Raw genomic sequence first — 21,915 nt, forward strand, 5'->3', positions numbered from 1 at the left:
GCACGTGTACGCATGTGTGCGAGTGCCTGTGTGAGCCGCCTGCACGTGTACGCATGTGTGCGAGTGCCTGTGTGAGCCGCGTGCACGTGTACGCATGTGCGCGAGTGCCTGTGAGCGCGTGAGCCGCCTGCACGTGTACGCATGTGTGCGAGTGCCTGTGAGTGTGTGAGCCACCTGCATGTGTACGCATGTGTGCGAGTGCCTGTGTGAGCCGCGTGCACGTGTACGCATGTGTGCGAGTGCCTGTGAGTGTGTGAGCCGCGTGCACGTGTACGCATGTGCGCGAGTGCCTGTGTGAGCCGCCTGCACGTGTACGCATATGCGCGAGTGCCTGTGAGTGTGTGAGCCGCCTGCACGTGTACGCATGTGTGCGAGTGCCTGTGTGAGCCGCCTGCACGTGTACGCATGTGTGCGAGTGCCTGTGTGAGCCGCGTGCACGTGTACGCATGTGCGCGAGTGCCTGTGAGCGCGTGAGCCGCCTGCACGTGTACGCATGTGCGCGAGTGCCTGTGAGTGTGTGAGCCACCTGCACGTGTACGCATGTGCGCGAGTGCCTGTGAGTGAGCCACCTGCACGTGTACGCATGTGCACGAGTGCCTGTGAGTGAGCCGCGTGCACGTGTATGCATGTGCGCGAGTGCCTGTGAGTGAGCCGCGTGCACGTGTACGCATGTGCGCGAGTGCCTGTGAGCGCGTGAGCCGCGTGCACGTGTACACATGTGCGCGAGTGCCTGTGAGCGCGTGAGCCGCGTGCACGTGTACGCATGTGCGCGAGTGCCTGTGAGCGCGAGCCGCCTGCACGTGTACGCATGTGCGCGAGTGCCTGTGAGCGCGCGAGCCGCCTGCACGTGTACGCATGTGCGCGAGTGCCTGTGAGCGCGTGAGCCGCCTGCACGTGTACGCATGTGCGCGAGTGCCTGTGAGCGCGTGAGCCGCCTGCACGTGTACGCATGTGCGCGAGTGCCTGTGAGCGCGTGAGCCGCCTGCACGTGTACGCATGTGCGCGAGTGCCTGTGAGCGCGTGAGCCGCCTGCACGTGTACGCATGTGCGCGAGTGCCTGTGAGCGCGTGAGCCGCCTGCACGTGTACGCATGTGCGCGAGTGCCTGTGAGCGCGTGAGCCGCCTGCACGTGTACGCATGTGCGCGAGTGCCTGTGAGCGCGTGAGCCGCCTGCACGTGTACGCATGTGTGCGAGTGCCTGTGAGCGCGAGCCGCCTGCACGTGTACGCATGTGTGCGAGTGCCTGTGTGAGCCACCTGCACGTGTACGAATGTGTGCGAGTGCCTGTGAGCGCGTGAGCCACCTGCACGTGTACGCATGTGCGCGAGTGCCTGTGTGAGCCACCTGCACGTGTACGCATGTGTGCGAGTGCCTGTGAGCGCGTGAGCCACCTGCACGTGTACGCATGTGTGCGAGTGCCTGTGAACGCGTGAGCCACCTGCACGTGTACGCATGTGTGCGAGTGCCTGTGAGTGTGTGAGCCACCTGCACGTGTACGCATGTGTGCGAGTGCCTGTGTGAGCCACCTGCACGTGTACGCATGTGTGTGAGTGCCTGTGAGTGAGCCACCTGCACGTGTACGCATGTGTGCGAGTGCCTGTGTGTGAGCCACCTGCACGTGTACGCATGTGTGCGAGTGCCTGTGAGCGTGTGAGCCACGTGCACGTGTACGCATGTGTGCGAGTGCCTGTGAGCGTGTGAGCCGCGTGCACGTGTACGCATGTGTGCGAGTGCCTGTGATTGAGCCACCTGCACGTGTACGCATGTGTGCGAGTGCCTGTGAGCGCGTGAGCCACCTGCACGTGTACGCATGTGTGCGAGTGCCTGTGTGAGCCACCTGCACGTGTACGCATGTGCGCGAGTGCCTGTGAGTGAGCCACCTGCACGTGTACGCATGTGTGCGAGTGCCTGTGAGCACGTGAGCCACCTGCACATGTACGCATGTGTGCGAGTGCCTGTGTGAGCCACCTGCACGTGTACGCATGTGTGCGAGTGCCTGTTTGAGCCACCTGCACGTGTACGCATGTGCGCGAGTGCCTGTGAGTGAGCCACCTGCACGTGTACGCATGTGTGAGTGCCTGTGAGCGCGTGAGCCACCTGCACGTGTACGCATGTGTGCGAGTGCCTGTGTGAGCCACCTGCACGTGTACGCATGTGCGCGAGTGCCTGTGAGTGAGCCACCTGCACGTGTACGCATGTGTGCGAGTGCCTGTGAGCGCGTGAGCCACCTGCACGTGTACGCATGTGTGCGAGTGCCTGTGTGAGCCACCTGCACGTGTACGCATGTGCGCGAGTGCCTGTGAGTGAGCCACCTGCACGTGTACACATGTGTGCGAGTGCCTGTGAGCCGCCTGCACGTGTACGCATGTGTGCGAGTACCTGTGTGAGCCGCATGCACGTGTACGCATGTGTGCGAGTGCCTGTGAGTGAGCCGCCTGCACGTGTACGCATGTGTGCGAGTACCTGTGTGAGCCGCATGCACGTGTACGCATGTGCGCGAGTGCCTGTGAGTGAGCCACCTGCACGTGTACGCATGTGTGCGAGTGCCTGTGAGTGAGCCGCCTACACGTGTACGCATGTGTGCGAGTACCTGTGTGAGCCGCATGCACATGTACGCATGTGTGCGAGTGCCTGTGAGTGAGCCGCCTGCACGTGTAAGCATGTGCGCGAGTGCCTGTGAGTGAGCCGCCTGCACGTGTACGCATGTGCGCGAGTGCCTGTGAGTGAGCCGCCTGCACGTGTACGCATGTGCACGAGTGCCTGTGTGTGAGCCGCCTGCACGTGTAAGCATGTGCGCGAGTGCCTGTGAGTGAGCCGCCTGCATGTGTACGCATGTGCGCGAGTGCCTGTGAGTGAGCCGCCTGCACGTGTACGCATGTGTGCGAGTGCCTGTGAGTGAGCCGCCTGCACGTGTACGCATGTGTGCGAGTACCTGTGTGAGCCGCATGCACGTGTACGCATGTGTGCGAGTGCCTGTGAGTGAGCCGCCTGCACGTGTACGCATGTGCGCGAGTGCCTGTGAGTGAGCCGCCTGCACGTGTAAGCATGTGCGCGAGTGCCTGTGTGAGCCGCATGCACGTGTACGCGTGTGCGCGAGTGCCTGTGAGTGTGTGAGCCGCCTGCACGTGTATGCATGTGTGCGAGTACCTGTGTGAGCCGCATGCACGTGTATGCATGTGCGCGAGTACCTGTGTGAGCCACATGCACGTGTACGCATGTGTGCGAGTACCTGTGTGATCCGCCTGCACGTGTACGCATGTGCGCGAGTGCCTGTGAGTGAGCCGCCTGCACGTGTATGCATGTGTGCGAGTACCTGTGTGAGCCGCATGCACATGTATGCATGTGTGCGAGTACCTGTGTGAGCCGCATGCACGTGTATGCATGTGTGCGAGTACCTGTGTGAGCCGCATGCACGTGTACGCATGTGTGCGAGTACCTGTGTGAGCCGCATGCACGTGTATGCATGTGCGCGAGTGCCTGTGAGCTACATGCATGTGTACACGTGTGTGCAGGTGCCTGTGTGAGCTGCGTGCATGTGTAAGCATGTGTAGGAGTGCTGTGTGAGGGCCTGTGTGTGTGAGCTGTGTGCCTCTGTGTGTGCTGCATGTTTGGGTGTGTGGTTCCATTACCTGTGTGCCTTGTCCCTGTGCAGCTTTTTACGGAGAGAAACTTGTTCTTAGTGGGCCGTCCCCAGAGCAGGGCATGAGCTCGCTCACACCTCTGGGCGCCTCCTCTGTGACGTCTCCTGCCTGAGTTGTGACTGATGGAAGATCAGAGGCAGCTCTGTCTGGTCCCAGCGCACTGCCCACTGGGCCCAGGACTGTGGCTCCTGCAGGGTCCTGACGGGTGGCACTGCGTGTGGAGTGCCCGCGGGGCCAGCCACGGACCCACGGGGATGAGCGATTCTCCAGCATCATCTTGGTGATAGTGATGTTGGGATCAGAGTGGAAACGGACAGAGAGGATGTAGCAGCAAAGCCATATGCGAAAGTCACCAGGAACATTCACTTTCAGTGTCAGTAGAAAGGGATGGATGTCGGGCCCCAAAGCACCCCAGACTGGCTGGTTCCCCAGAAGACTCATGGTCTCCTTGGCCACAGTGCATTGTGGGGACAGGCAGAGCGGAGTCAGCAGAGGGAGGAAGCATGTGGGGTGTCCAGGGCACCGGGCACAGCTCCAGGGTCCTCCTTGGGGGACTCCAGGCCACGCTCCCTCCCCAGCAGCTGTGGGGATGGTGGGAGCTGCTGTCTGCCAGAAGCCTAAGGCTGCAGGGGCTGGTCCTAGACATGGCTCTGCTGGGACCCGTGGGTTCCAGGCCCTAGGAGGACGCAGTTTGGCTTGAGTGGGTGCTGCTTTCACGGCACTCAGGCACAGCCAGCTGCTGCTTATTAGGGGATGGTGGGAACTCTCCCCACACCCCCAGGTGCTAGCTGAGGGCAGCTCTGCTGTTTTGATCTGCCTTCTGTTCACGCCACGTGCTTGAGGCAGATGAAGCTGCATAAACTTGTGTTTGTAAAGTTGACTTAGAAGCCACAGTGTGTTCTGGCTGGGCCTGGAGGCTCAAAAGATGGCTTGGCACGGTGGCCCATGTAATCCCAGCACTTTGGGAGGCCGAGGAGGGAGGATCACTTGAAGATAGGAGTTTGAGACCAGCCTGGACAACATAGCAAGACCCTGTCTCTACAAAAATAAAAAAACTAGCTGGGCAAGGTGGCGTGCCACTGTGGTCCCACCTACACTGCGGGCTGAGGTGGGAGGATGGCTTGAGCCCAGGAGGTTGAGGCTGCAGTGAGCTGTGGTTGTGCCAGTGCACTCCAGCCTGGAGTGAGCAAGACCCTGCCTCAATTTAAAAAAAAAAAAAAAAAAAAAAAGGACAGTGAGTTAATTTGTGTGTCTGGCTCTCCCCAAGGAGAAGCCCGGGAGTCAGGACCTGGATGGCCGCGAACCCCTGGCTGCCCTAGTGCTTGGTGTGCTGGAAGCTGGGGCGTCGGGGCCTGGGCCCTGGTTTCTGTCCTGTTTCTGTCCTGTCAGCGTCCAGGGGAGCCCTAACACACACACACCCCGGTACACATGCCTGAGGCCAACACAGCCAGGTGCATGGGCCCCCCGCAGGGCTGCTGGGGTGGGTGAGATGTGCGTGGATCCTGTGGCACTGAATGCCCACCTTTGCTTAAGGCGTGTCAGCTCGCTCTGGTTGCCGCTGCCACCCGTGGTACAGGATCTGTGCGGATTTCACCATGTTGGCCAGGCTAGTCTCAAACTCCCGACAGGTGATCTCCCCGCTTCGGCCTCCCGAAGTGTTGGGATTACAGGCGTGAGCCACCGCACCTGGCCCTTATTTTTGTTTTCCTGCTGGTGATTAGATTATGGGTCTAGTAGCCATGCTTCGTGTGGCCTGTTTGTCTCTTGCCCAGTGTCCTGTGCTGCAAAAGTGGCCGAGCGTCAGGCTCACCGTGCCTCCCGGTCTTCCCGTGTTGCTTTGGAAGACCCACATCCTAAGTCAGCACCTGCTTTGTGGGTTTAGACAGCTTTTAAAATGTTTGAATGCATGGAAGACCCACGTCCTAAGTCAGGCCCTGCTCTGTGGGTTTGGACAGTTTTTAAAATATTTGAATGCACAGTCACTTTCAGGTAATGGTTTGGTCGTGTGTATTTGGGTCATTCATCTCTCTGGACCTTTTTCCAAGCTTTCCTCTGATGAGGACGGCCCCTCTGCGGTGTGCCTAGCTGAGGTTGCTCCTAGCCCAGCCTTTCTGGTCCCCGCAGCTTCCGACCCACTCTGCCCTGGGAGGGAGGCTGCCTTCTGCTCCTTCCCTCACAGGATTGGCTTGGCTGTTCTTGCACAGCTGCTTCTTCCAGTGAATTGTGGGATAAACCTGTCAGGGTCCTTACAGAGTTATTGAGGGTTTTGATCTCTGTGTTACCGGTTCCATGGACCTAGTGTGGGGGACAGTTGGTCTGTAGAGAGTTGCCTGTGGCCACAGCAGGGGGCTTCTAGGCACTCAGGGTAGGGGGGCCTCTCTGCCTCCAGTAGCGTCTGTTGGCGTCCCACTGCTGCAACCACCAGGCCTGGGCAGTGCCTAGAGCCTGGCATGACCCGTGACCATCGTGCAAGGGACCCCTGCTCTCCGTCCTTCACCTTCTACTGGTGTTGCCATCCCTCCCTGGAGAGCGCAGGGGAAGGGGCAGTTAGACAGCGGACGTCTCTCCTGGCTCGTCCACACCTCCACCACCTGCAGGCTGTCGTTTCCATCCTCTTCTGATGTAGGGGTCAGCTCCACGGCTCACACACACCCGGGAACCTGCCCGCATGCCTGTGCACACGCACGTTCCTCATGGGATGCAGCCTCCACAGTGAGAGCCCCATCGCTTCTTCAGGCCTCGGGCTCTGGCTTCAGCCCTGTGACTTAACTGTGGAGTGTTTCTTGTCATAATCAAGTTTTCTTTTTAATTCCAGTTATGCAAAGGGTGACCTGGACATATCTTACATCACGTCCAGAATTGCAGGTACGTGTGCACGTGAGGCTGTGGGACGCGCCCTGTGTGCCCAGTGAGTCCCTGCTGTGTGTCAGGGCACAGGTGCCTCTGCTCCAGCACAGGGACGGCCTGTGCCCAGCGCCTCCAGGCGCAGCAGTGGACAGGGTCAGCCCCAGCCTGGTGCCTCCTATGGCTCCCTGAGGTCATGCTAGGAACAACATAAGGCCGTGTCCATGGAAAACCAGGGCCTCTGTGCACCAGGCACCCCAGTCACTCATCCCAGCTCCTGGAGACCGGGCACGTGTCAGAAAGCTGTCTCAGGAAGTCCCAGCCACCGGCTGGCGGGCGTGTGGCTGGGTCCGTGCTCCTGGGTCCACCCAGGCCGGGAGTCTGCGGAGGGTGAGGGGGCCAGGTGTGTGGGCAGTGGCTGGTGGAACTGCTGGAGGCTGTGCTTGCCTGGGAGCGTGAGGAGCAGTGAGGCCTCAGCGGCAGCCTGGCCACAAGGTGCACGTCTCCCGGGGATGGCGGCTGACGCAGGCCTGCTTGTTTCAGTGATGTCGTTCCCGGCAGAAGGTGTGGAGTCAGCACTCAAAAACAACATCGAAGACGTGCGGTTGTTCCTGGACTCCAAGCACCCGGGGCACTATGCCGTCTACAACCTGTCCCCCAGGACCTACCGGCCTTCCAGGTTCCACAACCGGGTGTGTGGCCACAGGCTTTGTCTTGGTGCCGCTGTGGCAGCTTCCTCCTGTTCCAGTGCAGGGGCGTAGCTGAGGGCTTTGGCCAGGGTGCGGCCGTGATGGGGGCAGCCGGAGGTCTCCTGAGGGACTGCAGAGTGTGGAGCAGGAGGAAGCAAGGTGGGGTCTCTGTTGCTCTGAGGACGCCGCTTGACGGGAATCCTGGAGGCCCCAGCTCCTCACTGCTTCCCGCCTGCCAGAGGGCGCTCGAGGCCGCAGCATTCCTTCCAGACATGACCCCTGTCAGTATGCAAGGGGACCCAAAGCCAGGAACAGCTGACCAAGCTCCGCCTGCAAGGCCAGTGGCAGCCCTGGTGCTCAGGTGCCGCAGAGGCGCTCGTGCAGATGGATGCCTGTTTTATGACGCCAGCTGGCGGAGGCCCCTGCGCTGCAGGCAGGCTGTCCCTCCGATCCGACCAAGGCTGGGGCGGGGCTCCTCTGCCGTCCGTGCCACCGTGCCCTGTCCCCACAGGTCTCCGAGTGTGGCTGGGCAGCGCGGCGGGCCCCGCACCTGCACACCCTGTACAACATCTGCAGGAACATGCACGCCTGGCTGCGGCAGGACCACAAGAACGTCTGCGTCGTGCACTGCATGGTGAGCTCCGGGGCCACGCCCTGGCGCCGTCTTTTATCAAAGTTCATTATTTCACGCATAGTTCAACGGCATCTGAGCGCCAGTCATGAGCTGGGGCCTGTTCTTCACCCTGGGACACGGAAGAAAGTCCCTGTGCTTTGGTGTCTTTGGGTGTGGAGGGGACAGATGCCAGATGGCCCTGCCCTGCCCTCCCCTCCCCATGTGGCCCTGCCTGGCCTTGGCCTGCACGCCTGTGTGGAGGCCACTCCGCCGTGTAGGGAGCCCGCCTCCCCTCCTGCACAGTGGCCACCTAAGAGTCACCTCCAGTTTCCCCATCTGCAGTGCAAAGCTTAGTGGTGCTTGAGCCTCCCAGGGTGTGGCAGCTGCCACTATGGTTGATGGAGTTGAGGTTTCCATGAGGGGTCTCTCGCGGGGGTACCGGGCACCAGCAGAGCCTGTCAGAGCGGCCCCAGCCCTGCTCTTTGTTAGGGAACCTTGGGTCTTTGTTGGGCTCCTTTCTCGCCTTGGCAGGCATGTTATGTGGCTTCCTAAACGTGTCCCAGCCTCAGAGAGGAACAACCCTGCGTCCCTGTGGCCATGGGGCAGGTAGAATGGCTGAGGACCCTGCCAGCCATTGTCCTGCGTGAGTGCGAGGCATGTGCGAGACGTGTCTGTCTGTCCTAGGACGGGAGAGCCGCGTCTGCTGTGGCTGTCTGCTCCTTCCTGTGCTTCTGCCGTCTCTTCAGCACCGCGGAGGCCGCCGTGTACATGTTCAGCATGAAGCGCTGCCCACCAGGCATCTGGCCGTCCCACAAAAGGTGCTGCGTGGCCCCCCGGGGACAGGGGACAGCTCTGTGGGCCCGTGTGGCACAGCCGCCATTGCTGCGGTGTCTCCTGGAGGGCCAGTCGGTGCCGCTGCAGGCGCTGGTGGGAAAGGCAGGCCCGGCCTCGCTGAGCCACGGCTGGGCCCCGGGTTTATGCCCACCCACAGAGGGTGGGCCCTCAGCCGCGGTGGTCCTGACTGCTGTGGGGCAGCACCTGCCTAGTTTCTGGGTGGACGCGAGGTTCTCTGGCAAATGCCACATGTAGCCTGGTGGGGCCCATGCTCGCTGGGCTGGGCTGGGCAGGGGCGGCTCCTCTCGGGACCCAGCTCTGTCCCTCCTGCGGGAGTCCTCTGTGGTGGGCTCTGGTGGATAATGCATGTGAAAATGCCGTGTGGACCACCTGAGACAGGTGCTGTGTGGAGCACCTGACGCTGCTCAGACCCGAGTGAGGCTGCGGCATGTTTAGGGCCCTGCCAAATGCAGGCTTCCGTGCCAGTCCGCCTCAGCACGCAGCAGACTCTCCCTGGCCGCGTGGAGGAGACTGTCTCTCAAACGGGAGTGCGGCCACAGCGTGTTTAGGGCTCTGTTTTTCGAGGCTGCAGGTGTCTACGCCAAGGAGTCCTCCCCAGCATAAAGCCTCCCTTGGCCTTGGTCTCACTGAGGACCTGGTGAGGCTGGAGCAGCCTCCCAGCCTCTGAAAGAGCAGGCCTTGACCTGGACCACAGAGGCCCCAAGAGTAGACGGCCCAGGAGCAAAGGCCGGCCCCGTGGCCCCACCATGGCGGGAGGGAAGGAGATACCCAAGCTTCGAGGGACTCCCCATTCTTCATCCCGTCTGGACGGAGCGCACAGCCTATGGACGGGGCGAGGGTCGGGAGGCCGATCCTGCTGCTGTGGATCCCCAGGAGGGCCCCACCTCGTTTGCTCACAGCCTTGTGGGGAGGAGATCGTGGCTGCCCCATCCAGCTGTGTCTTCTCTGTGACCCCAGCAAAGTCGGGAACCCCTCCACACATTGAGCTGAAAGCTGTTGGCACCCCCAGGCCAGGTGCGGTGGGGCCTGCTCAGCAGGGGGCATCTGAGAACCAGGGGGTCTCTTTCCCTGTGAAGTGTGGCTGGGCTTCCGTGACCCCACCAAATCCCGCAGCTCCTTCCTTGGAGGAGCAGGAGCAGTGCCACTCCCACCGGGCAGGTGGCCGGACCAGCGTCAAGTTCATGGCCTTTCCACATCTCTGGCCCAGAATCTAAGGAGAGGTGTGTGTGTACACTGTCTGGGGTGGACGTAACTAGACCCCAGAAGAGAAGGAGGCCAGAAAGAGTACAACCGGTGGAGGCCAAGTGTCTCAGTGGGCGAGTGAAGCCTCCAGGGTTACAGGACTGGAAGGATCCTTGCCCTCTGGAAGGCACAGTCTCCATGGGCACCCACAGGACAGATGGGAGAGTGAGGGCTGGGCAAGGGGACACAGCTACTGTGAGGGAGGCTCAGACCTGGCCGAGACCCTTTTTTCTGCCTTCAGATGGAGGAGATGAAAGAGCTGCACCCTGTGACTCTTGGGGAAATTGAAGTAACTGTGATGTGCTGAGGACCCTCATGCAGGGTGCGCGGGCCAGTGGGCCACTCGTCAGAGTCATGGAAAGAGGGCCCTCATGCAGGGTGCACAGGCCAGTGGATCACTCATCAGAGCCGTGGAAAGAGGACCTTCATGCAGGGTGCGCGGGCCAGTGTACCACTCATCACAGCTGTGGAAAGAGGACACTCATGCAGGGTGCGTGGATCCAGTGGACCACTCATCACAGCTGTGGAAAGAGGACCCTCATGCAGGGTGCGTGGATCCAGTGGATCACTCTTCAGAGCCGTGGAAAGAGGACCCTCATGCAGGGTGCGTGGTCCGGTGTATCACTCGTCACAGCTGTGGAAAGAGGACCCTCACGCAGGGTGTGCGGGCCAGTGGATCACTCATCAGAGCCGTGGAAAGAGGACCCTCATGCAGAAGGCAGGCAGGTGCATGGTCCAGTGGGCCACTCATCAGAGCCATGGAAAAACCAGGAAATAAACAAATGGAAATCCCTGAAATGAGAACGCCTTCGACATCGCCAAGGCTGAGTCAGTGGCCTTTGGAGCCAGGGCAAGAGACACTGAAACTGAATCACAGAGAGAAAGCAGGGGTGGGGGTAGAACAAGCATCCAAGAGCTGCCTCCACCTCAGGCAGGGCCACACACACGTGGAGTCCAGAAAGGGAAGAGGGAAGCGGGAACAGTGAAGAAATCATGGCTGGGAATTTCCCAGAATGAGTAACAGATACCAGTCCCCAGGTTCAAGAAGCTCAGAGGTGACCAAGCAGGATGAAAGCAAGACAAACACATAAAAACTCACTCAGGTACATCCCGGTCAGAACTCCTACAAACCGAGCACAGAGGAAGTGTTGGAGGCGGCCAGAAGAAGATGCGTCAGGTACAAAAAGAAAGATGTCAGCCACAAGGTTCTTGTCAGAAAGCCTGGAACAACCAGTAAGGGCTTTTCTTGGGTGTTGTATTTAAGAAGTCAACAAGAAGTAAAACGAAGACATAAACCTTGCCAAGAGAAGGCAAAAAGAAGAAGAAAAAAAATGAGAACAGATCAAACAAATAGGAAACAGCCAGCAAGATGGTAGATTTTAATCCAGCCACATCAGTGTTCAGGCTGAACGTGAGTGGTTTTGTTTAAAAGACAGGCTTGTCACATGGGACAGAAATGCACGGCTCAGCCATACACTGCAGGGGGTCCCCTTTCAACACGGAGGCAGAGGTGAGTTCAGAACAGGATGGTGGGGGAAGAGCATACTAGTCATTGCTACATGACCCGCCACAACACACTCGGGCTTAGAACCACACACGTCCGTTCTCTCATGGTCTCCCTGGACCTTGAGGCTTAGCTGGGACCTCTCCTCCGGTCAGGGTGTTGGCTGCATTGACTCTGAGAAAGCCGATTTCTCTTTCATTGCTGAATCTGCTTCCTTGGCCACTCGGGCTATTAGCAGGATTTATTTGTTGTGGCTGAAGGACCGGCTGTCCTGGCTCCGTGCTGACTGAGCTGGACCACAGTGGCCTATGGCTGGGAAGATGGGGTCTGCACCGTCACCACAGAAGTGACGTCACCTGCCTGCCACGCACAAGCTCCAGGAGAGGGCCTGCTGCAGGGCATGGGTGCCACGAGGTGGGAGGCAGACACCGGGGGACGTGTGCACCACAGAGGCACCAGGGGAACGCCAGCCGTGGGAAAGCCAGAGCTATGCCACCAAGCTCAGAGAAAACAGATTCCATTCAACATCCATAAGGCAAAAACTGATCAAATTGAAAGGAGAACTAGACAACTCAGTTGTAGGGTAGACCTCAACATTTTCCTCTCAGTAATCCGCAGAACAAGTAGACAGACCACCAGCAGGGGTGTAGAAGAACTGAACAGCCATGAAGGCTGACACAGCTGTAGAGCGTTCTAGGACACTCCACCCAACAACAGAAAAACACACATTTCTTTCTAATCCACGTGGAATATGCAAGAAGAAAGATCAGATTTTGGGCTATAAAGACACCTCAACAAATTTTTAAAATTTGAAATCAGACAAACTATGCTCTCAGGCCACGGTGGAATAAAACTAGAAATCAGTACCAGAAGGATATCTGGAAGACTCTAAATCTCCACCACCCAGGTTCAAGCAATTCTCCTGCCTTAGGCCTCCTGAGTAGCTGGGATTATAGGTGCACACCACCATGCCCGGATAATTTTTGTATTTTTATTAGAAATGGGGTTTCACCATGTTGCCCAGGCTAGTCTCAAACTCCTGACCTCAGGCAACCCACCTGCCTTGTCCTCCCAAAGTGCTAGGATTACAGGCATGAGCCACCGCGCCCGGCCTCAAAATTAAACAACTTCTAAATAACCCATGAATATCAAACTGGGAGTATCATGAGAAATTTAAAAACATTAAGACGCTGTCTTAAAAATACATGTATGTATACACACACATGTAATTAAATGAAAATTATAACATCAGATTTATTAGGAGCAAGTAAAACATTGCTGCAAGGGAAATTTCTAGCATGAAAGACTCCTAAAGACACAATCAGCTGTGTGGTCCTCTCAGGCCACACCACATGGTGACGCGGCACATCTACCCCCAGGTACATCGAGTACATGTGCGACATGGTGGCAGAGGAGCCCATCACGCCCCACAGCAAGCCCATCCTGGTGAGGGCCGTGGTCATGACGCCCGTTCCGCTGTTCAGCAAGCAGAGGAGCGGCTGCAGGCCCTTCTGCGAGGTCTACGTGGGGGATGAGCGCGTGGCCAGCACCTCCCAGGAGTACGACAAGATGCGGTGAGTGCAGCTGTGGCCCCGTGCCGTGCTCCCTTACCCTCACCCCTCTGGAACACCATTAAAGAGGAACCTTGGCCTTGCCGGGGACAAACGCTTGCTGAGGCGGACATGTTTGGAGCTGTAGTGTCTGTGGCGGGTAACTTGGGGTCCTGGTCAGCATCAGGAGATCACAATCTAAGTGTCTGGGAGACTTCAGAATTTCTGTGGGGCTCTTTGTGGGCGTCATTCTTTATTGGGTATTACACGTTTTACCTAAGCGACAATTTCTCATTCTGTTTTTTGTTGTTGTTTTTGTTTGGTTGGTTTTGGGGGTCTTTCTGTTTAATTTTTCTCTTGTCATTCTGTCCTTAGGGATTTTAAGATTGAGGATGGTAAAGCCGTCATTCCCCTGGGCGTCACGGTGCAAGGAGATGTGCTCATCGTCATCTATCACGCCCGGTCCACCCTGGGCGGCCGGCTGCAGGCCAAGGTGAGAGAGCCTGTGGCTTGCCCGGTGCTCCCCACTCACCCCCAGGCTCTTGGGAGGGCTGGGGGCCACTGTGCACTCACTTCTCGCGGAAGGTCGGGGTGCTCGCTGTTTGGTGAGTGCTGTGGGCTCTCACGTGGCGACTGCCCCCCAGTGCCCCCTGCTGGCCCGGTGCACTCGACGTGGCGGGATCTCAGCCTGAAAAGCCTGGCGTTTCCATCTTGAGTTTGAGGGTCCAGGGGCAGCCCCCACGGCAGTCCCTTGAAGCAGCTTGTGGGCCCGTGCGTTCTCCTTGGGGCTACCTGCCACACACAGACCCTCTCCCACTTCCCCCGCAACATGTGGCATGGGGGCACGGTCCACGGCTCCAGCTCCGTGAGTGGCTCTCAGAGCTCGCCCATTGGGAAGAATTCACCTGTAGCCCCAGGATCTGGACTCACCCTCGGCGCGGGGTGTCATGTTTGCTCTCTCTGCAGATGGCATCCATGAAGATGTTCCAGATTCAGTTCCACACGGGGTTTGTGCCTCGGAACGCCACCACTGTGAAATTTGCCAAGTATGTTGGTGCGGCGTGGGCTCGGTGGGGAGGGACAGGTGCCCCGCGCTGCCACAGCACCTGCATGTGGGCTGGCCGTGGGAGCCCCCAGGGAGTGGCGGGCTGTGTGACTGACGCTTGGTGGCGCTGGGCCTATTCCTAGACCATCCTGGAGCTGCATGTGTGCAGGCTGCTGGGGTGGACCTGGTGGCTGCTGCTCTGGCCCCCGATGGTGTGTGTGTCTGTTAGACTTTAGCCCTCACACCCAGGCGTGGCGTGGGCAGGTGAGCAGGTGGCGGCTGCATCTTCGCAGACGTTCCTGAGCCTGCCGTGTGCAGAGGGCCCTGCTGGGCGGAGGTTGGAGGAGATGTGGGGCAGTCATGTCTGGAAGCTCACGCTCCGGTGTTAGCTCCCTCTGTAAACAAGCTCAACCACAGGATGTCCCCCGCCCCCATCGTGCCCAGAACCTGTTAGCTCCCTGTCCTCTTGACGTCGGCGTCCAACAGCGCATAGCCTGCCCTCTGCAGGCTCAGGTGCAGATGCGGTGAGCAGCAGAGCAGGCTCTGACGCCAGGCGTTCTGATTCTGACTGGAGGTTTTTTGTTTTTTTTGTTTTTTGTTTTTTTGTTTTTGAGACAGAGTCTTGCTCTAATGCCCAGGTGGGAGTGCAATGGCACAGTCTCGGCTCACTGCAACTCCACCCACCAGGCTCAAGTGATTCTCTCGCCTTAGCCTCCTGAGTAGCTGGGATTACAGACCTGCACCACCATGCACGGCTAATTTTTGTATTTTTAGTAGAGATGGGTTTCACTCTGTTGGCCAGGCTGGTCTTGAACTCCTAACCTCAAGTGATCCGCCTGTCTCGGCCTCCCATTTAACTGGAGATCTTAATCCATTTAACTGGAGATCTCAATCACAGACAGGCTTATCTGCCAAGACACAGTGGAACAAACATTGTTTCAGGAGCCAGAGGGGGCACCCACGGGGGCTCCCGAGACAGAGGCTGTGGCTGCAGAGCCTGCTGTGTTCCAGGCCCCGTCCTCTACCCAGTAAACAAAGGGAAGCCTTGGGGCCAGCCCCGCGGGGATGCTGGGGGACTCTGCACCTCGGGAGGGGTGCTGGCCTGGCCTGGGCGAGCCCAGGAAGAGCTGGTGCCTGCTGCTGTCGTGGAAGGCCTGCACTGGGAGGCCGGGGGGTCTTCTTGTGTTTTTCTGTCTCTGTGATTCTTTTTTAACATTTCTTTTTTTACATCTCTTGTCTTTGTTGTGTCTTACGCTTTTCTTTTTTTAACTCACATATTCACAACTTCAACAATTTCGTTTCTTTTTTCCTCCTTTGGAGGAAGAAAAACACCCAGAGCTCGGGAGGCGGTGCTTAAAATAGTTTTTTTAAAGACCAAGGTACTGATGATGAAGAGGAAAATGTCGGTGACGGACCTGTCGGGGATTCAGATGATGGAGGCAGGAGGCAGAGACTTTGGTAACTGATTATTCACCAAAGTCGGGGGAATGATGGGAATTTCACGAGAGATCTGGAACATAAAAAGGAGACAGATGTGAATTCTAGAACTGAAAAATATTATAGCCGAAATGAAGGCTTCAGTACACGCTTAACAGTGGAATAGGCACAGCAGAACAGACGGTGAATTGGTGGAAAAGATCTTCCAATGGCAGCACAGAGAAGAAACGACGGAAGAAGACACGTATAGAGGGGGTCACGAGAGAGACTGTGGCACCGCAGGGGCCTGGTGTGCTTTTACTTGAAGTTCTAGGAGAAGAGAGAGAATGGAACAGAAATAATGCTTGAGAAATCATTGGCCAAAAATTTTCCTAAACTGATGGAGGACGTCAAAACCATGGAATGAGAAGCTTTGCAGACACCAAAGAGAATACTTTTTTTTTTTTTTTTAACAAAAAGAAGAAAAGAGGTTCAGTACCTCAGAGCATCCTGGTTGAATTGCTGGAACCCAAAGAGAACAATCTCCAGCCCCTGGGGACGGGACAAGTGGGAATGCAGGACCTGCCGAGTGACACCCAAAGGCAACGTGGCATGCTCTCTCTAAAGTGCTGGGAGAAAAATACGGGAATTCTATATCCGGTGAAATTATCCTTGAAATATGAAAGCCAGTTAAAGATGTCTTCAGCCGACCATCCTGGCTAACCTGGTGAAACCCCGTCTCTACTAAAAAAATACAAAAAACTAGCTGGGCGAGGTGGCGGGCGTCTGTAGTCCCAGCTGCTCGGGAGGCTGAGGCAGGAGAATGGTGTAAACCCGGGAGGCGGAGCTTGCAGTGAGCTGAGATCCGGCCACTGCACTCCAGCCTGGGCGACAGCGAGACTCCGTCTCACAAAAAAAAAAGAAAAGGAAAAGATGTCGGCCGGGCGCGGTGGCTCAAGCCTGTAATCCCAGCACTTTGGGAGGCCGAGATGGGTGGATCACGAGGTCAGGAGATCGAGACCATCCTGGCTAACACGGTGAAACCCCGTCTCTAGTGAAAAATACAAAAAATTAGCCGGGCGAAGTGGCGGGTGCCTGTAGTCCCAGCTACTCGGGAGGCTGAGGCAGGAGAATGGCGTGAACCCGGGAGGCGGAGCTTGCAGTGAGCTGAGATCCGGCCACTGCACTCCAGCCTGGGCGACAGCGAGACTCCGTCTCACAAAAAAAAAAAAAAAAAGAAAAGGAAAAGATGTCTTCAGCCAAGCAAAGGATGAGAGAGCTGATTGTTGGCAGAACTGCTCCATTTCAGCAAATATCCAAGGGCAAGCCTGCAAAGCCTGCAGCCTAGAGAAGTAAGGGCAGGGAGGCTGGAACGCATGACTATGGTGAAATGACACTAGCACCAGCTGCTTAAAACACCAGTACGTCCTGTGGGTTTTAAAACCTGTGTGGTAGTAACATATCTGACAGCAGGAGCACCAGCATGCATGCACACACACATCCCCGGAAACACCAGTGCGTATGTGCGTGCGCGCGCACACACCCCCAGGAGCACCAGCGTGCATGTACACACATCCCCGGGAGCACCAGTGCGTATGTGTGCACGCGTACACACCCCCAGGAGCACCAGCGTGCATGTACACACATCCCCGGGAGCACCAGTGCGTATGTGTGCACGCGTACACACCCCCAGGAGCACCAGCGTGCATGTACACACATCCCCGGGAGCACCAGTGCGTATGTGTGCACGCGTACACACCCCCAGGAGCACCAGCGTGCATGCACACACACATCCCCGGAAACACCAGTGCGTATGTGCGTGCGCGCGCACACACCCCCAGGAGCACCAGCGTGCATGTACACACATCCCCGGGAGCACCAGTGCGTATGTGTGCACGCGTACACACCCCCAGGAGCACCAGCGTGCATGTACACACACATCCCCGGGAGCACCAGTGCGTATGTGTGCACGCGTACACACCCCCAGGAGCACCAGCGTGCATGTACACACATCCCCGGGAGCACCAGTGCGTATGTGTGCACGCGTACACACCCCCAGGAGCACCAGCGTGCATGTACACACACATCCCCGGGAGCACCAGTGCGTATGTGTGCACGCGTACACACCCCCAGGAGCACCAGCGTGCATGTACACACACATCCCCGGGAGCACCAGTGCGTATGTGTGCACGCGCGCACACACCCCCAGGAGCACCAGCGTGCATGTACACACACATCCCCAGGAGCACCAGTGCGTATGTGTGCACGCGTACACACCCCCAGGAGCACCAGCGTGCATGTACACACATCCCCGGGAGCACCAGTGCGTATGTGTGCACGCGCGCACACACCCCCAGGAGCACCAGCGTGCATGTACACACACATCCCCGGGAGCACCAGTGCGTATGTGTGCACGCACACACACATCCCCGGGAGCACCAGCATGCTTGTACACACATCCCCGGGAGCACCAGCAGGCGCGTGCACACATCCCCAGGAGCACCAGTGTGCACACACACACAGCCAAGGAGGGGATTAACTGAGTGAATGTGTTTCAGGAGCCCTGTCACCCGGAAGCAGGGAATGTACCAATTCCTAGGGCAGATTAAAGATACAATCAAGAAGAAAAATGGAACAAAAGCTATGTGATTAATTCGCAAGAACAACGTAGAGATAAAGAAACAAACCCAGATAGGATATAGATAGAAGACAACCAGCTGGTAGACCTATGCCCCGCTGTGCCTGTCAGTCATCCCATGGAAGGTGAGGAGAAGACACACTCCAGTTAATCGGGCTGGATTAAAAACCAAGCACACACAAAGCTCAAGTCTATACTGCTTACAGGAGCCATACTTCAAAACCCATGCACACGAAGACCCAGCAAGTCTGAAGTGGAATAATTGGAAATTGCTTACCATGCAGACCGTAACAGGAAGAGGGCTGGGGTCACAGTGTCAGTGTCAGGTGGGACAGACCAAGGCAGGAGGTGAAGGGCGACATCGCGGGGCGAGGGCGATGACATGGCTTCAGTACAGGCAGCACAAAGGGGCAGAACGAGGGGTGAAGTGGACAGGCCCACGCTGATGGCTGTCTCTCTCCCCAGGCAGCGGAACAGGTAGACACAAACATCAGGATATAGATTTTTTTACAAGGTTTAACCAACCTGACCTGAGTTTTGCAAACTTCAGCAAATACTTGAAGAAATGGCATCTGTTCAAGTGGGTGTTTGTCAAAGTCTCACGACATCTCAACAGTGGATGAAGGTGGAAGTCAGTGACAGGAAACCCCCAAGACTGTGTGCTCGTGAGTAATCCACGCGCCAAAAAGGAAATCACCAGTGGAATGAGAAAATATTTTAAACACGGTGATAATCAAAATACCCCTTATCAGATGTTTTGGGATGCATCTACAGCAGGCTTTAGAGGAAATTTGTAACTTGAAACACATACATTTAAAGGAAGAAAGGTTGGCTGGGCACAGCGGCTCACAGCTGCAATTCCAGCACTTTGGGAGGCTGGAGCATTGCTTGAGCCTGGGAGATCAAGGCTGCAAGGGTGCAGTGAGCTGTGAGCAAAACCCTGTCTCGGGGAAAAAAAGAAAGAAATGTTGGAAGTCGGTGACCTAAACTCGTATCTCAGGGAGTTAGAGACAGAACAGCAAATTAAACTCAAAAAAGTAGGTGGGAAAAAATCAAGGGTAGAAACAGAATTCAGTTAAAAACAAGCATACTGTCCAGGCATGGTGGCTCATGCCTGTAATCCCAGCACTTTGGGACCCCGAGGCAGGTGGATCACCTGAGGTCAGGAGTTCAAGACCAGCATGGCCAACGTGGTGATACTCCATCTCTACTAAAAATACAAAATTAAATGGGTATGGTGGCAGATGCCTGTAGTCCCAGCTACTTGGGAGGCTGAGGCAGGAGAATCTCTTGAACCCGGGAGGTGGAGGTTGGAGTGAGCAGAGATCACATCATCACGCTCTAGCCTGAGCAACAGGCGAAACTCCATTTCAAAAAAAAAAAAGCAAGCGTACTATAGGAAAAGTCAGTAAAGCCAAAAGGTGTTTCTTTTGATTATCTGAAAATATTGATTGCTTAACAAGTCTAGTCAAGAAAGGGAGACAGAACACGGGAACACGGGCTCCCAGGGTGGGAAACCAAAGGAGACAGGTCCCGTAGACATTCAGACGGCATGTGCGGTGCTGGGAGGAACGCCATTCTCAGTGGAATGGGCAAATTATCTGAAAAACGCCTCTCAAAATACACCTATGAAGAAATACGGCGTTGGAGTGTCTGTTAAAGAAATATATTCTGTAATTTAAAATCTTCCTACAGGCCGGGCAGTGCAGCTCACGCCTGTAATCCCAGCCCTTTGGGAGGCTGAGATGGGAGGATTGCTTGAGCCAGAAGTTCGAGACCAGCCTAATTAACGTAGTGAGACTCCGTCTCTACGAAAAAAAATTTTTTAAATCAGCCGAATGTGGTGGCACATGCCTGTGGTGCCAGCTAGTCAGGAGGCTGAGATGGGAGGATTGCTTGAGCCAGAAGTTTGAGACCAGCCTAGTTAACGTAGTGAGACTCCGTCTCTACGAAAAAAAACTTTTTAAATCAGCCGAATGTGGTGGCACATGCCTGTGGTGCCAGCTAGTCAGGAGGCTGAGGTGGGAGAATAGCTTGAGCCTGGGACGCCTAAGCTGTGGTGAGCCATGATTGCACACACACACATAAGAACCTCGTAGGAAAGGAAAATTGCAAGCCAGATCTCATGAATATAGATAGAAAAATTCTAAACAAAATATTAGCTGAAAGAACCCAGTGTTATGTAACAAGGATAACATGTCTTGACATCTGGTTTATTTCAGGAATGTGAAGTGGTTTTAACATTTGAAAATTGGTGAGCCACCATACTTCACCACGTTAGCCGAGCAAAGGCGAAAACCAGGCGAAGTTTCCGTAGATAAAGCATGATAAGAATGAGCGCTCCTTTCTCATCACAATGCTCCGCAAAGAGCAGAAGGAACCTTTCTGAGGCTGATAAAGAGCAGCCACAGAACCCTGAAGCACCACAGCTAATCATGATGTACCCTCCTGAGTTTGCAGACAGAGCAGGGGTTTCACTCTCACTATCCAGGATTTTATGGTCAGTCTTGCCAGTGCAGTAAGGCAAGAAAAAGAAAGGGCAGAAGAAATGGAAGTTTCAGCTGTTGCTTTTCACAGGTAGCATGATTGCTTTCAGCAAGAAACCTAAGGAACCTGTATACCATCAGAATGAGCAAGTAGATTTCATGAAATGGCTGAATGTGAAGTTAGACACGGGGCAGCAGGAGAGGAGCACGTGGAGTGTGCGTGGGCTCTGCACGGGTGAGCCTGCGCTGTGCCTGGGGGAGAGGCGTGTTCCCTGCGCGCGGGCCTGCGCTGTGCCTGGGGGAGAGGCGTGTTCCCTGGCCGCGGGCCTGCACTATGCCTGGGGGAGAGGGACACAGGATTGCAGCCGTGGCACAAGTGTAACAGCCGAGCCTGTCGGGAGCCCCTTCTGCCCTGTTGGAGCTGGTCTGGCGGGAGCCTGCGGGCCGTGTCCTCTGCAGTCCAGGGCTCTTGGGAGTGGCCAGCCCTGCTCACAGACCTCATTGTGCCCTCAGCGCCAGGCTGGGTGAGAGCCGGGCCTGCAGACCCAGTGCCCAGGGGTGTCTCAAGGGGCAGCTGGGGCAGGGAGGCTGGGCATGAGCGGCGCTCCCTCTGGGGCTGCCCAAGTTTGGTCTGCCCCAGGACCCGAGCCTGCCTAACCGACCTGGCTCCCTGCGCACATCATCCCTCCGTGCCCCTCCCGCTGTGCCCCTCCAGCCTCGGCGGTGGCCGGTCTGAGCCTCCGCTGCGGTGGCCGTTGGATTTTCTGCTGGTGCCTGCTGGCTGCTCTGCAGACGTTGCTGCCTTCGCATCTCCATGCCAGCTGTGCCACCGCTTTGCAGTCGCTGCTGCCCCCGACAACGGATAGCGGCACCTAAGAGGCTCGGGCGCAGAGGGAAGCTCGTGTTGGCCCCGGCTGGAGTGCACGTCAGTCCTGGCTTCGGCCGTGGCCACCTTCACCCAGAGCCCTGAGAGGGCATCCAGGGGGTGCTGCTCCGCGTGAGGTTGGCCACCCGTCAGGGCAGGCACGGGGTGCTCTCCCCTCACGCAGCAAGAGGATGTTTTAGGGGGTGAGCAGGAAGGGATAAACTAGAGGCCGTCACACATCCCAGGCATGTGTGGAGCTCAGAGAAGTGACAGTTGAAACCAGCCGTGGCTCTGACCCACACAGGCTGCCAGGCCCGTCTCCCTGCTCCCTCGGCGTGTCCCACTCTGCTCTGGGCGTTCCTGGCCCTGCAGACACTGGCACCCTGGGTTTCCCAGGAACTGGCCACCACTTTCTTGTGTTTCTGCTTTATTTTTTTAGATGTATAAAATTTAACATGTAGAGATTTTAGGTGGCTTAAAATAAGACAGGCATGGAAGGCCTGCTGCCTGCTGGAGATCCCGGGCTT

At 56.9% G+C, this 21,915-nt stretch overlaps 1 protein-coding gene across 3 annotated transcripts in view; it reads left to right on the top strand.

The window, feature by feature from the left end:
* Positions 1–21,915, top strand: part of GAK (cyclin G associated kinase) — an 88,177-nt gene that overhangs the window by 44,669 nt on the left and 21,593 nt on the right. For all 3 annotated transcript variants that reach the window (XM_008018174.3, XM_008018175.3, XM_008018177.3), the window contains 7 exons: positions 6,457–6,506; positions 7,029–7,177; positions 7,686–7,808; positions 8,472–8,605; positions 12,768–12,962; positions 13,314–13,431; positions 13,905–13,984. In XM_008018174.3, the coding sequence (XP_008016365.3) occupies positions 6,457–6,506; positions 7,029–7,177; positions 7,686–7,808; positions 8,472–8,605; positions 12,768–12,962; positions 13,314–13,431; positions 13,905–13,984 (849 nt within the window). The remainder of the gene's footprint in view (positions 1–6,456; positions 6,507–7,028; positions 7,178–7,685; positions 7,809–8,471; positions 8,606–12,767; positions 12,963–13,313; positions 13,432–13,904; positions 13,985–21,915) is intronic.

This window comes from Chlorocebus sabaeus, chromosome 27, assembly GCF_047675955.1.
Source record: "Chlorocebus sabaeus isolate Y175 chromosome 27, mChlSab1.0.hap1, whole genome shotgun sequence".
Classification (NCBI taxonomy): Eukaryota; Metazoa; Chordata; class Mammalia; order Primates; family Cercopithecidae; genus Chlorocebus; species Chlorocebus sabaeus.